Source organism: Balaenoptera acutorostrata, chromosome 4 (assembly GCF_949987535.1).
Source record: "Balaenoptera acutorostrata chromosome 4, mBalAcu1.1, whole genome shotgun sequence".
In the NCBI taxonomy this organism is placed as follows: domain Eukaryota; kingdom Metazoa; phylum Chordata; class Mammalia; order Artiodactyla; family Balaenopteridae; genus Balaenoptera; species Balaenoptera acutorostrata.
In genome coordinates this window covers 83,596,549-83,612,563 of record NC_080067.1, presented here as the reverse complement: position 1 = coordinate 83,612,563, position 16,015 = coordinate 83,596,549, and the positions used below count along the sequence as shown (strand labels likewise).

The 16,015-nt window shown below is 37.7% G+C and overlaps 2 protein-coding genes across 7 annotated transcripts in view; one reads left to right on the top strand and one right to left on the bottom strand.

Moving 5' to 3' along the window:
• Positions 1 to 2,118, bottom strand: part of IQCB1 (IQ motif containing B1) — a 48,990-nt gene extending 46,872 nt beyond the window's left edge. For 3 of the 6 annotated variants that reach the window (XM_057545081.1, XM_057545075.1, XM_057545082.1), the window contains exons 1-2: positions 2,044 to 2,118; positions 1,424 to 1,506 (exon numbers count right to left, since the gene is read on the bottom strand). The gene's annotated coding sequence lies outside the window, so the exon portion shown is untranslated. The other 3 variants (XM_057545076.1, XM_057545077.1, XM_057545078.1) reach the window with 3 other exon arrangements.
• Positions 2,119 to 2,226: 108 nt separating this feature from the next.
• The window catches only part of EAF2 (ELL associated factor 2), a 48,919-nt gene continuing 35,130 nt past the window's right edge, over positions 2,227 to 16,015 (top strand). Inside the window, exons 1-3 of the mRNA XM_007175603.3 lie at positions 2,227 to 2,422; positions 8,801 to 8,895; positions 14,429 to 14,565. Coding sequence (XP_007175665.2) covers positions 2,314 to 2,422; positions 8,801 to 8,895; positions 14,429 to 14,565 — 341 coding nt within the window. The 5' untranslated portion in view covers positions 2,227 to 2,313. The remainder of the gene's footprint in view (positions 2,423 to 8,800; positions 8,896 to 14,428; positions 14,566 to 16,015) is intronic.

Genomic DNA, 16,015 nt, shown 5'->3' with positions numbered 1-16,015 from the left:
TTAAGGTTACAGATTGGTGAAAAAAGAACAAATGCACATAGCTGTCATAAATTTCTGAGATAATTTATCATGAATGGATACAAGAGAAGCAATCTGAAATGTCACTTGGGTATATTTTTAGATTCTATTTAGTTCATTAGTCTATTTGTTTCTTCCTGGGCTAGTACAACATATTTCATTTAGATATATGTTTAGAGAAAATTCACATTAGAAGGTAAGCTTCACAAGGGCAAAACTCATACCATTCTTGGTGGCTGCCTTCTTACCTCTTTGGTTCACTGTTATATTCCCAGAGGCTAGACTAGCGCTTGGCATGTGGTAGGTACTTAGTATTTATATATGTTGAAACAATGAATAAATGCACAAACTTTGGGTATTCCAAAACCTCAATTTCTTGATGCTCTGCTTTTCTCCTGGTTATAAAATGGAAACCTCAGACTTCTGGTTGAAAGCCTTTTTAAAGTAAAATAGATTCACAACACTGTTCTTGCTCTCTGGCTAATACAAGAAAACATCACTAAAACATCATCACCACCACCAAACATGCGTAGGGCTCTATGATAGACCCAAGGTTCACAAAGATTTTATATAGGACAGATTTCCTGCTCACATTCTGGCTAGGAAAGAAAAGTATACACACAGACCCATATACACACAGACGTAAAATAAAATAATTATGTAAAATACGTTACATGCCAAACAGGTGACACAGATGATAAGAATAAAGACCACAGAGTCAGAGGACAGGGTTTCCATGAACAAGCTTTCTTACCTGTAAACAAAATAATAATTCCTACCTCCTAGAATAATTCAAGGTTTAGAAAAGAAGGCAGCCACTAAAGATGGCCCTAAAATGTTGCATGACAGTAAAGTCTCAAAAATAATAACCATTCAGAGAGCTTTTACTTTATCCCATGAATTGTTTTAAATACTTTCTTGTACTAATTTAATCCTCTCAACAACTGTAAGGTATAAGTACTATTATTTTTTCCTCCCATTTTAATGATGAGCATCCTTAACTTTGGTTTGCACAAAGTCATATTGTTTAGAGTATGAAGCTGGGGTTCAAACCCAAAGATTCTGGCTTTAGAACCCAAGTGCTTAACTACCACAGGGAACAGTCGTAGTACGCCTTAAAAGAGTAGAATTTGGATAAGCAGATAGGCTGAGAGAGACACAGGCATCTACCTGCCTGGAACAATAAATTACAAACCTGGCGAAGGTAGCAGTTAAGTGAGAAAGTTTTCTGATTACGTAATTACCCTGAAAAACCACCACTGTTATGGCAACCATTTGTAAACCTTCTCTTGGAGGCTTCTCTTCTAATACAGCACTTCTCTCATCTTTACCCTTAAACTCACGAACTTTTTACAGGAAAAAAGATGAAAAAAGACAATTATTTTTCAATTATTAATGCTATTACCCTGCTGCCAGAGCACAAGGTCTGGCCTTGATCTTTTGGGAATTCCGTCTTCGGGGCCGTGCCGTTACCGCCGCCACAGATCACTGTGAAGAAGATAAAGAAGGTAACCCAATGCAATCCAGCTGCAACTAATCCTAAATATCTGCAGTTCCAAACTCTGAAACTTTTTTACCCGCCCCACTTCACCCCCCTCCCTCTATCCCAATCCTTATACCACCAGGAACTTCCTCTGGAATATAAGGTCAAAAAACGATTGCTGAGGTAACGGCGTCGCCTCCAGTCAGGTCCACCGACCGCGTCTCTGAGGCCACGGGCGTCTCTACTCCGGATTCTAGAGCCGGCTTTCGTGCTACCAGGCCTTGGACAAGACACCAGGCCTAGTGACCAGGCTCCGCCCCTCCCCCGCCTCAGTTTCCAAACCAGATCTCCACAGAAAAGGCGTGGAAAAGGCCGATTCTCCCTTTAAGAGCTCCTACAAGACGGGTCGCTTGGTCCAGAAGCCTGCGGTCCGGGCTTCCCGGTATCCCGGGGCGCCCTCCTTCCCCAGCCGCCCCGTCAGATCGGCTACCTCCTTCCTGCCTCGCGTTGCTCCGCCGAATAACCCCGCTCCCACCGCTCACCTCAGAAATGCGGCGTGCTGGAGTCTGCGTGCGTCGCAACGTGGGAAATGGAGCCCCGCTGCAGGACCAGGAGCCTCGGGGCCAAGGGGCGGGGCGCCCCTCTCCAGGAAACCAATCAGCACGCGAGAGGCCCGGTGGGACTGCGCTCGTCGGCCGCGGGGCGGAGTCTATGGTGGCTGCGCCCGCCGTGGCCAAGCACCTCTTCTTCAGGCTGAGTTGGCAGAGGGTAGTGAGCGCCGGTGGCCGAGGCAGAGTCGGAGCCGGAGGAGAATGATGAATGGAACCGCGGGACCTTCGCATATTGACAGTCGCGAGCGGGTTCTCAAGTTAGGGGAGAGTTTTGAGAAGCAGCCGCGCTGCGCCTTCCACACTGTGCGCTGTGAGTGAGGACGACCCCCGGGGGAAGGGGGGGAGCTCTGGGTATGGGGGTGCGGAAGCACAACTCTCTCCAAGTCGTGTTCGCACAGACCCCCCAACCCCTTATTCTATGGGAGAATGGGGTGCCCAGCGCGACCCGCTGCCCTGTCCGGAGTGCTAGGGGGCCGGTGGAAGCAGCCTGGTCGAGCAGGTGTGGGTAATTCTGAGCAGAGAGATTTAGGTAAGACCAGCAGGTAGAAAGGGACGCTTTGTGGAGGAGGTCTACAGGGGTGACTATGGGTGGAGTCAGACGTGACTGGCGGATCATGCAGAGGTGGAAAGGAAAGTACAGTTGACCCTTGAACAACGCAGGGGTTAGGGACGTCGACCCCGCGCAGTGGAAAATCCACGGACTCCTATCTCGGCCTCAAAAACGAAGGAATCGATACATGACTCACCCAAGGTCCCGAAGCTGAAACCGTTTGGGTAGAATCAGGACTCAAACTATAGTTTTTTTGATTCCACGTATTGTAATCTCTAATGGAACACAAACTTTTCCCCACACTTCGTTAATTTAAGGATCTGTAAGATGAAAATACAGATACTCTATTTATTGGAAAAAATCCTCATGTAAGTGGACCCGTGCGGTGCAGACCCGTGCGTGTTATTCAAGGAACAGCTGTAATAAGGTGACAAATGGAAGGGGGCAAAGGGAAATGGGAAGGGAAAATGCCTTTAGGTTGGTAGGGAAACATTCTCTCCTTTCTTCACTTTTGGTGTCTGCCTGATGAAAATGCGTTTAGGTTGGTAGGAAAACATTCTCTCCTTTCTTCACTTTTGGTGTCTGATTGATGAGGGTTCTTATTTAATGTGTTCCTGGAGAAAGATTCTGGGCCATTCTAATAATCTGTATCTCTTTTGGACCCCTGATTTCATTCAGTCACTTATCAAATACTGATTATCACTGTACTGAAGGGTGTGTTATGAATTTATTAGAAAGATATTTAACCCCTGTGATTTTTCCTTTTGGTTTCCCTTTGTCCTCTGGAACTAGTTTTGATACATTTTTCTCTTCTATGTTGTTGAGGTAGAAAATGGAACTCTTTTGCTTTAATAGTTGGATGGTGTAGATTCCAGGAAGGAAAATATAGTATATTATGATTTGGTATGTAAAACATTCATGTTTTGCATAATAGCTCTCATAGAATTATAGAGTGGGAAGGAAACTTTGAGATCACTGAATCATAACCTCTTATTTTTCTGTGGCCAAACTGTAAAGTAAGTATTTTTTCACTTCCTCTTTCTAGCCCTGCCCTTCCTTAGTGTCTCATCATTCCACCCTTCTCAGTCATTCTGTCCTTAGACTGTTCAGAGATCTTTATGGTTTTTACTCTGAAGTGTGCCACGCTTCAATTAAAACTCACATTCTCCAGAAGTTTACTTAAGTTGTACACAATCTAATTACAGTAACTCACAGTAAAGGTATGAAGAACCAATAGGTTTAACTCTCCAAAGATATATTTACATTTTATGAAAGGATTTTATTAAGCAAAATTAATATCCGGTTGATAGAATAAATGGGGGCGATATTTGCAAACAGATCTTAAACACTGTCCCTTCTTTACCATACTTTGTGGTCCAAGACCTTGAAACAGCTAGTGCTGGCTGTGCAGTTTCTCTCCTTCTTCAGTCCCATTTTCCAGAAGTATGATATAGTTCTTATCTGTTTTCTCCATGCCTTTCTCTCAAATAATAACTTCCCTCTCCTTTCCTCTTCTTTCTCAGGTATACAGTAATCTTAGTATCAATTTTTTTAATGATAAGGTTTGAGATTACACGAATTTGCTCAAGAATCTATTTCCGTGTAACTTGGGTATATAGTCTCTTTTTAAGGGCATAAGCCCCAAATTAAGTGAATAAGAAATAGCCTTCGAAAAGCACTTTGCAGGTGCTCAAAGCCTTTTATTTATAAAAGTTCTCAAAATGCTGGAATCGTGTCTTCAGAATCAGAGTATCAGATGATCCTGTTATAAGAATGAAAATAAACAAAACAACAATAATAATAACCACAAGAAACCCAAATGTTTGAATACACCTTTAGTCCTGTGGAAGACATCAGAAAGGTTTTCTGCCCTTAGTTTTATTCTTGTTGAAGCAGACAGAACCTTTCTAGATTTATTAAAAGAAAACCAATCATTATCCTTGAGGATAGGTTCATTTCCCATATGATTCTCATCCTTAAGGACTCAGAGTGAGGGATGGAAACTATAGACTTTCATACAGGCAGGTGGATATGATTTATTTATTTATATTTTTAATTGTACATTTTTCTTTCTGGAAACCAAAAATGTTTAGCATTTTTAATTATCACTACTACATATAAAGATATGTTTTTTCCTCAGGGAACTGAAGAAGAACTTTGTTTCTATTTTCAGAAAAATATACTCATGTTTAAGCTCTGTAATGAAGTAGAACAGAAATACACACAGATAATACATTAATTTCAACTTTTTATTAACTATGTAAAATAGACAATTCACTTTAAGTTGCTGAGCTCATCTTATCTATAGAATGAAGCAATAAATTCAGCCATTCTATCATTTTTTATTAAAATTATAAACGGCCCTTAAATTGATAGGTATGTGAAAAATACAATATTTTCAATATCAGTTTTACGTAATGCTTGAAGCTTTCATTCATTCACTAAATGTAAATATCTTTCTAAATCTTTTTTTAACAGGTAAGGCTGTAAAGATATATATTGAAAGTATCATGATAATTTGTAAGAATGGTTCAAATATATTTTAGCATGACATTTATTTATTTATTAAAAATTTTTTTATTGAAACATAGTTGGCATACAATATTATGTGAGTTTCAGGTTTCCTACATAATGATTTGACATTTGCATACATTATGAAATGATCAAGATAAGTCTAGTAACCATCTGTCCCCATACAAAGTTATTACAATATTATTGACCATGTTCCTTATGCTGTATGTTATATCCCCATGACTTGTTTCTTATGTAACTGGAGGCTTGTACCTCTTAATCCCCTTCAGGGTGGACCTAATTTATAACAAACAAATCAATGTTACCTGGGAGAAAGTAATATTCTATCTTTATGTACTTGGGTAATTATGCCTGTTCAATACACTGAGGTTTTGGAAAAACCTGGATGTGAATTCTGACCTCCACCACCTATATATGTAATGTAACTTTAGGAATATTCTCGAAGCTTTCAGTCTCAGTTTTCTTAAATGTAAAATGGTAATTATAATATCTACATTTCAGAGTTTCAGGATTAAATAAGATAGTATAAACAACCTAACACAGTTTCTGGTGCACGGTAGAGAAAAAATAGTAGTCACCATTATTATTGAAGGGTTATATTCATGTGCGTATGCAGAGTGCCAATAAATGTACTTAACCTAGACTTTCAAAAAGCATTTATCAGGGCTTGGCAGTAAAACCTATCAAAAACATAGTCTGGCATGTGGTAGGGAAGATGTGGGATGTTCTGTAAATGATAAACTTAATGCTTAACAGCAGATGCTTCACTGGGTAGAAGAGTTTGAGCAATAGAACCCATTAGAATTAATTTTGGATTTGAGCCAGTACTAGTTTTACAATTTATAACCAGAGAAGGGAATAAAGATTGAAATTCCCAAGTTTGTAAATGGCACCATTTTTTCCTGTCATGAAATGATGAGCTCATGGACGGTGACTACAGGAAGATTGTCTGAGGCACCAAGTGGAGCCACTCCCAAAAAACTGGTTGTTAAGCTTCGGTATGAGCACACATTAGAAAGTACACTAATGAAAAATAGGATTAAAATTATATTTACAATTAATGTTCTCTGATTAGTGTGGTATACTGGAAAGGGTATGGGTTTTGGAGTTAGTTGAATTAGTTCAGATTCCAGGAAATAAATTTATGTTACTAATGGTGGACTCTTTTGTGAAGATATTGACATTGTGTGATGCTACAGCCAAAATAGTCAGAGAAGTGATCAACAATGATAGGAAAAGTGTTGAGAATAAAGCAGGAAATGTTTTTCCACTCTTTATGTAATATCAGTAATTGTATTGTAAACCTGAAGAAAATAACATAGATGAAGGAAATCCAGAGAAAATAAATAAATGATAAAATTAGTGGTGAGGCTTCCAAACCAAGAAGAACCGAAAGAAATAAACTAGTCTGGAATCATTCCACCTTAGAAGAGAATACATTTGACATTAGAAAACATATGGAAAGCATGAACATGAGATTATTCAACAAATTCTGTAGTTCTAGAGCTATGTTTAACCCCTTGAATCTCAAAATTTGTATACTTAAAAAGAAATTTCTTGTATGAAGGAAATAAAAGACAACGCTACTTAATATAACAAGTAATAAAATGTGGAATTTATTCTAACAATAATAATTAGAAATATAAATAGGTTCAGAATAGTTTTGATGGACTTACTGGTTATAAATTCCAGCTTATTAAGCAAAGCTACAGATATTTTGAGTACATTTCTATCTGTTATTGGTATCTCGTATACTATAGGCATTTATGCATAGGCTTCAAGGGCTTGTGAATCCCTAGAAATTATATAGTATTTGATATGTATGTTCATATATGCATTTTTTAACCATGTATTACTTTTTAAAAAATTAATTAATTAATTTTTGTATTTTTGGCTGCATTGGGTCTTTGTTGCTGCATGTGGGCTTTTCTCTCGTTGCATCGAGCGGGGGCTACTCTTTGTTGCAGTGCGTGGGCTTCTCATTGCGGTGGCTTTGCTTCCCTTGTTCTGAAGTATGGGCTCTAGGTGCACGGGCTTCAGTAGTTGTGGCACACGGGCTCAGTAGTTGTGGCTCATGGGCTCTAGAGCGCAGGCTCAGTAGTTGTGGTGCAAGGGCTTAGTTGCTCCACGGCATGTGGAATCTTCCTGGACCAGGGCTCGAACCCGTGTCCCCTGCATTGGCAGGTGGATTCTTAACCACTGCGCCACCAGGGAAGTCCCCATACATGCATTTTTATGCAGAGAGGATCTGTAGCTGGTCTATAATTTTCATCAGATTCCGATAGGGGCTTATGACTATCCCTCATCTCCTAATACCACCCCTCCAGACACATGCATATACACAAAAGTTCGGAACTGTGGATCTAAGGCAAAGAGGCTATATAATATGGAATGGGTAGAGTGTGTGGCTTGAGTTCCTGGCTTATCTTTTACTGGCTTCATTACTTTAGAGGAGTTCACCATCAGTAAAATATGGGTGAGAATATTCAATTCAGAGAGTTGTTGTGAAGATCAAAAGTAATGATATATTATAAAGAAAAAGAATCTGTTTTTAAACACTAAAACAGAGGTTATAGATTTACCCTATCAGCTGATTTGACTTTAGAGATGCTTTTTTTGACCCACACAGTTGTTGTTTTAACATGATTTGGTTGTAAATACCTAAAAATCAAGATCTTTTATACAAAAATCTGGATTACCAGCCTCTATTTAAAAAAATTCAGAAGATAACCTGGCAACAGCAAAGGAATTCTGTATCAGAATTATTATCAGTCATTGATATATATATATATATATTTTTTAATTTTTGAATTTTATTTTATTTATTTTTTTATACAGCAGGTTCTTATTAGTCATTGATGTATATTGATGTGAATTATTTTTAAGTGACTTTCATATCTTAGAGGTTTTTAAGCTTGCTCAGTATGTGAAATATCTTAGCACCCTGTGTTTTCTCTAGGTGATATATTTTAATGACATCATTTGAATTATGATCTAATTCAAAATGAAAACTTATTTTAATTTCTTCTGAAGTGGCAGATTTGGTTAAATTTACACATCTTTTAGTGGTGTATGTATCCATGAAAAACTCAAGCTGTTAAACTGAATAAGCTTTCTTTAAATTTTCCCCATGAATGTGTGTTTGCTGTGTTTTCATTCATTTTGTATTCTGCTAGGACAGCAGACAAGTGGTAGTAGGAGCCCAAGATGGTTTAAGAAAAATTTAGGGGAGAAAAAACCCTGAAAATTGAAGATGTTCTACTGATATTGGTTTTTAGCAAATTGTCAAGATACTTGACATTATTTCGCTTTTAGCAGTGGAACATCTTAGTCTAGTTCATCTTGATCTAAACAGGATCCCAAGGGATCATGAAGTGAGGAATACTGTTTTAGAGTGTAGCTATTTCTTTTTTTCTCAGAATTATACATACACAAATAATCTGGATTGTATTTTGTTTGTTTGCAATATTAAGACTCTTCTAAGCCATTTTAATTACTGGCTGTTGAAAAATGATTTATCACTCTGAAACATGCTCATATTTTTGATGTCCAGGTATTCAGGTATTCTTCCATCTTATAAAAACCAGTATCTATATCTATTTTTAGATGACTTCAAACCTGCTTCTATTGACACTTCTTGTGAAGGAGAGCTTGAAGTCGGCAAAGGTGAACAGGTGACAATTACTCTACCAAATATAGAAGTGAGTATTTCCATATATTTAAACTAAATGGGTGTTTTTACAGGATTTCCACTAAATTTAAATGAAAATAATTGTACAATTCATGTAGTGGTAGTCAGTTAAAGAAATTAATAAATACAGCAAAGCAAAAAAATCATATTTTAAACTATCTTAAGGAAAACAATCTTAAACTCTTAAAATTTACTTTGTAAGTTTCAAGAACTATCATATTAAATGATTTGAAACAATTGGAGGTCTAAACAGATATTTATTAAATCACTATTATGAGCCAAATTTTGTTCTCCAAACTAGGAATAATAACATATGCCCTGACATCTAGTCCTAATCTGTTACAGCAAACAGACACATAAACATCTATCTAGTGCTATAGATTAGAACAGAGACAAAATTCTGTTTAATCACATAAGTGGAATTAGATACTCTGCCTGGTGGAATCTTGAAAGGCTTCACAAAGCATATGCTATGTGGGCTGAGACTTAAAGGACAAGTGGAATTTCATCCGTTATAAGAGGAGTAGAATATTCTAGGCAAAAAGAACGGTATGTGAAAGGCTCCAAATGGAGAAAGGACAAGTGGAATAAATGAATGAATGTAGTAAATTACAGAATAATGAAAAATGATTGATAGGAGTAGAGACTGGAAAGGTAGATTGGGACCAGATTATAAAGAATCTTTTATGTTGTAATGTAGAATTTAGAGATTATGCCATAGGTATTAGAGAACCATTAGAGGTTTTTAAGCAGAGAGCTAACATGATTAGATTTGTGCTTTGGGAGTGATTTTAACAATGACTTAGGGAATGGATTGGAAAAGAAAGAGACTAGGTCAGGGAGGCCTTTACCAAAATTTTGCCCATTTCAAAAATTTTCAGATATATCAAAGTAACACTATCAAATACTGTTTACATAAATATGCAAGTTCTTTGTTGTATGCTCTAGTTTTCTCAGTCCTTGATTTAAAAATTTCTTAGCATTCAACTTGTTTCTTTTTCCTTTTATACTGACTTGATCTATTCTCAAAGAAAACTAAGACTAACTTTATACTCTAACATAGAAAACACTGGACTTTCTGCGATTTTTTTACATTTTTTTAACTTTTGTAATAGGAATGGTTTTGTGCTAGTTCATCCACATTCTCTTGTATACATTTATGAGATGGCTTGTCATGGTTAGAGGTATAGCAAGCAAGCTCTCTATCCTCTATTTAGCCTTCCATCTGTTTCTTTTTGTCTGTCAACACTATATATTGAGACCCCACCTTTATGTCAGACTATATGAGTTGCTGCCTCTGAAGGTTTCCCTAATGTTAATGAAATTTGTGGGTGCATTTTATTGTATATTTCTCATTTGCTCCCTTAGAAATTGAAGAAAATGAAAAATCAACTCAGTCTGAGACATTGTAGTTAAGTAAGCCTTTGTATTACTCTGTTATTAAAAAGTGTTCAGATTCTGGTGTCTCTAAAATAGTTTGGATATTAAGTACCCAATAATCTAAGGCTTTTTTTGCTTTATGAGGTTTATTAAAGAAAAGCCCAAATCATTCACTTAATCTTAAAAGTTATTGAAAAACCTCAGGTGGATAACAGGCACCACCTATTATCCTGGTCTCAGATTATAGGATTATTGATCAGTGATGATTGGTCTGCAGAACTTTAGTTGAGTTCTTCTTTGCCACGTAGCATATTATTTTCTCAAATTGCAATCCTCCCATCCTCATCCCTTGCATTCTCTTTCTACTCCAAGCAGATGGGGATTCTTACATTTATTAATAAACCTTTTTCATTCACACATAATCCTGCTTTAATCAAGAGTTACCATCTACCATGTATTCGATTTTGGTCTCAGTTGAAAATACTTCTTGAAGGAATGACAACTATAGGATGAAAATTTCAAGCTTCAAATTGTAAATTTATGAAATAGCAGAGAAATCATTTGGGAAAAAGTAGTTCCCTCCCCACCTCAGCCCACCAGAGATATGTCCAAAATGACTATGCCTCAATATTTTTGTGTGTATATGTGTGCATGAGAAAGGGAGACGGATGGACAGACAGACCATATATGCATATACTTTCTGTGTGGTAAGTCCTTTGCTAGGTAGCTGTTAAGAATGCAGAGGTAGGGACTTCCCTGGCGGTCCAGTGGTTAAGACTCCACATTTCCACTGCAGGGGACACGGGTTCGATCCCTGTTGGGGGAACTAAGATCCAGCATGCCACGTGGCGTGACCAAAAATAAAAATAAAAAAAGAAGACACAGGTAGACTGGATGTGGTAGGTGTCCTAAAAAATATTATCATTTAATGAGGAAGATAGGAGATAATTGATTAAAATTTAGTAATATAAGGACTATCATAAAGGTATACACAGAATATTATGGGAGTACAAAAGAGAGACGATTCAGCCTGGGGAGGGAGAGGAGACATCAGGATATGCTGTCTTGAAGATGAGTTGAAATTACCCAGGTGAAGGAAAGCGGGAAGGACCTCTTAGAGAAAAGAAAGACGTGGGCTAAGACAAAGCAACAAGAGTGTGTTACATTTGAAGAACTATATATAAGCCACTATGGCTAGGTAAGAAAGGGTGCATATGGAGACATAGTCAGAGATGGTATTTAGGAATCAGATAAAGAAAGGCCTAATGTGTAATGCAAAAGAATTTGAATTTTATCCTGTGAATCTTTCAGATAGCTGGAATGGAAGAGAATTGTTAAAATTACCACTTGCTGAGAGCAATTTTTTTTTTTCTGCTGGGCCTACAATCCTTGAACAATTGTGAATAAGAATAGAAATTATATTCTCAAATTTTGTGGGTTTTTCCCCCTTCATTAAAGAACTTCTTCAAATAAGTAGGAGGTTTACGTTTCTTCACAGTTCTTAATTTTGTGGGTATTTTGTGGAAGTGTAATGATTATTAGTTTGAGGCATTTAGATTCTCCTATTTTCTTTATCAACTTGCCTTCATCATCTTGGTGAAAATGCCTAGAAGCTTGGAGGCATTCCATAAAATAGACTTTTTATTACACTTTTTTTAAAAATTTTATTTTTATTTTTGGCCGTGTTGTGTCTTTGTTGCTGCGCGCGGGCATTCTCTAGTTGCGGCGAGCGGGGGCTACTCTTTGTTGCGATGTGCGGGCTTCTCATTGCTGTGGCTTCTCTTGTTGCAGAGTACGGGCTCTAGGCACGTGGGCTTCGGTAGTTGTGGCACGTGGGCTCAGTAGTTGTGGCTCACAGGCTCTAGAGCGCAGGCTCAGTAGTTGTGGCACACGGGCTTAGTTGCTCCGCGGCATGTGGGATCCTCCCGGACCAGGGCTCGAACCCATGTCCCCTGCATTGGCAGGCGGACTCCCAACCACTGCGCCACCGGGGAAGCCCCTATTATACTTTTAAGAGTAGCTTCAGGTTCTGGTGGTTCTTCGATAGGGTAGATTTTCTAATTCTCATTCCTCTAGGTGTTCTTTGGTAGTATCAAATAGAAGAAACTAATAAAAATGAAGACTGTTAAGGGGGTTAATATTGGGCATTTGCAAATCTCTCTTTTTTGTAAACAATTCTCTATGGTTGACTGCTATAAAATTTCAAAATGTTGAATATTGAAAGGAAAAGATTTACTTGACTGTTATGATTTGTCATTGGTGTTGTCCAGTTTGGCATATTTTTAGTGCTATCTTGTGGGGTACTTTTGTGGGCTTTGATGAAATAGCCCACAGGAAACTTCCAGCTACACTTCCTATTATGCAATGAGTGCATCTCTAGTGGTTGCTCAACAACTTTAGCCCACAAACCCTGGACCTGTGAGAGTTCCATATGTCTGATGACTACTATGCCACTCTAGATGACCCTGTTGGTCAAAGTCCCTTCCAAGATGAACCTAATCTGATTCTTTCCATTGAGTTTACTTAGCTTACATGGGAAAATAGCCTACCACATTCTTGGGACTTCAGCTTATTTTAGGACTTGACTCCTATTTTTTTTTTTTTTTTTTTTTTTTTTTTTTTTAAAGTTTTACTTGATTTTTTTATTTATTTATTTATTTATTTATTTATTTTTGGCTGTGTTGGGTCTTCGGTTCGTGCGAGGGCCTTCTCCAGTTGCGGCAAGCGGGGGCCACTCTTCATCGCGGTGCGGGGACCGCTCTTCATCGCGGTGCGCGGGCCTCTCTCCATCGCGGCCCCTCCCGTCGCGGGGCACAGGCTCCAGACGCGCAGGCTCAGCAATTGTGGCTCACGGGCCCAGCCGCTCCGTGGCATGTGGGATCCTCCCAGACCAGGGCCCGAACCCGTGTCCCCTGCATTAGCAGGCAGACTCCCAACCACTGCGCCACCAGGGAAGCCCCATTGACTCCTATTTTAATGTTAATTTTCACCTAAGTACCATGCTAACCATGCTATTATCACACATAGTAGAATTAATTGTAATACTTGGTCCATATTCATGTTTTCATGATGGTTTCAAAAATGTCTTTTTTCAGTTTTTCTCCCTAGGAATCCATATAAAATCCCTATATTGTATTTTTATTTATTTATTTTTATTGAGGTTAATTTACAAAGTTCTGTTAGTTTCAAGTGTACAGCAAAGTGATTCAGTTATACATATATATTCTTTTTCAGATTCTTTTCCATTATAGATTATTATAAGATATTGAGTATAGTTCCCTGTGCTATACAGTAGTTCCTTGTTGTTTACCTATTTTATATTCCTATATTGTATTCTGATATTATTCTGATATTATGTTTCTTATCTCTTTTATTCTATGAAAGTCCCTCCCCCCTTTTATGCCACCGGTTTGTTAGAGAAACCAGGTTAATTGTCCTAGAGAATATACCCACATTCTGGATTTCAAATTACTTCTGTCTGGGATTGTGTAACTTGTTTCTCCTTCCTCATATTTCCTATAAACTGGTAGTTATTTCTAAAGCCTTGGTGAGAGTTAGATTCTTTGTGGGTTTTTTTTCAGGCAAGAACACTTTATAGGTGATGCTGCATACTTTCTTTTATATCACATCATGAAGCACATAATGTCTGGTTGTCCCACTTTTAAGGACGCTAAAATTGATCAGTGAGTTTAATGTAACATATGTTCCCTGATACATTCATTTTCCTTAATCTGCATAGGGAAGCACCCCTTTAATAAAATGCCAGATTTAAAAAATTAAATTTAGGAAGGAAGAAGACAAAGGGTAGGAAATATAACTCAAGACTTTTGTTCCCTTATTGTAAAGTATATTGGTTGTATTAGAACTGAATCCCAATTTCCTATTGTAAACCATGTCTACAAAGATTTGTGAAACAAATCTTTACTGGCTCAGGGCAGCTGCTTCCTCTGTTCCCTTTCCTCAAGACAGCAATTTTGAGATCTCAGCCTCTCTTCATCTGTCTTTTTTACTATACTCCTTATTGCCAGAGTAGTAAATTTAGGCAGTTAGGTGACTTGAAGTACAGTATATCAATAGATTGAGAAAGGCAGAAGATCTCAAAGGCCCTCTCAACTGAATTTCTATGATAAATTTCAAGTAATAATAATTAATTTTTTAAACAGGGTTCAACTACACCAGTAACTGTTTTCAAAGGTTCAAAGAAACCTTACTTAAAAGAATGCATTTTGATTATTAACCATGATACTGGGGAATGTCGACTAGAAAAACTCAGCAGCAACATCACTGTAAAAAAAACAAGGTATGTGGTTAATGAAATAAATTATTTAATCATCACATAAATTGCTAAGAGAATGTCAGTGAAAAAAGTTATTGGATTAAGTCACACTATTACATAAGGGTTATTTCTGTGTGGTACAAAAATGTTTTGATCTTTTTCCAAGTTTAAATTTGATGAAGATCCTTTAGCCAGAAGCTTTTACCATTTCTCCCTATGATATTTAAAAGCTTGTTTTGCTTCTAAATGTTTTCTTATGTGTAGGTATATCTTTTATTCTACTGTAGATACTTTTGTAGAACTGGACTAAAAGAAGCCATTACACATTCTCCAAAATAATTTCATTATCAGTAGTAAAATTTTATCAAGCACTTAGAAAATGTGAGGCAAGAAAAAGAATTTCCTATACAAATACTAACCTTAGAACTTTCACATTTTAATTGGATTAGCAGATAATTCCATTAAAAATGTCAATAAGAGAACATAGCCATCTCAAATTTTTTTTTGGGGGGGAAATAGGCAGTGCATTAATTAACATGTAGTATACTCTAAAAGCCATACAAATAGTATAGATAAAAATTGTTCTAGGAATTAAAGGAAGGTAGACATTATGGTTCATCGGAGCATTCAGGGAGCCCTTACTGATGTACCTTAAGAGGAGGTTGAGATTTAGGGCTTTTTTTTCCCCCAAACATATTTCATGATAAGGATTGCCTTTGGGTGCTTGTTAAACAAATGAGTTCCTAAATTCAACTACAGATCAGGGAAGGAGCCCAGGAAACTTTTTTTTTGTTTTTTAATTATCCCCTCTTCCCAGGTGATTTTTATTTGTAGGAAAGTTTGGAAAATACTGATTTAATTGATCAGAGAGAACATGAGGATGTAAACAAGACAGGAATATATCTGACTTATTTGGAACCTATGAATAAGACTTGCTTGAATAGAGCAGAGGTTTGTTTCTTTCCCTGTATACAAGTATAGAAAGTGGGGTATGAGGTTGGAAGTAGACTAGAGGTAAGGTTATAAAGGTAGGTTGCCTTCAATATTAACTATGAAATTAGGACATTGTCTTTCTTTTTTTTTTTAATTTTATTTATTTATTTATTTATTTATGGCTGTGTTGGGTCTTCGTTTCTGTGCGAGGGCTTTCTCTAGTTGTGGCAAGTGGGGGCCACTCTTCATCGCAGTGTGCGGGCCTCTCACTATCGCAGTCTCTCTTGTTGCGGAGCACAGGCTCCAGATGCGCAGGCTCAGCAATTGTGGCTCACGGGCCTAGTCGCTCCGCGGCATGTGGGATCTTCCCAGACCAGGGCTCGAACCCGTGTCCCCTGCATTAGCAGGCAGATTCTCAACCACTGCGCCACCAGGGAAGCCCAGGACATTGTCTTATTGACGGTGGTTGCATATTAAAGTTTTTTTAACCAGGGATGGACATGCTTACATTCTTGTTTTGAAATGTAAATCGACCAAACAA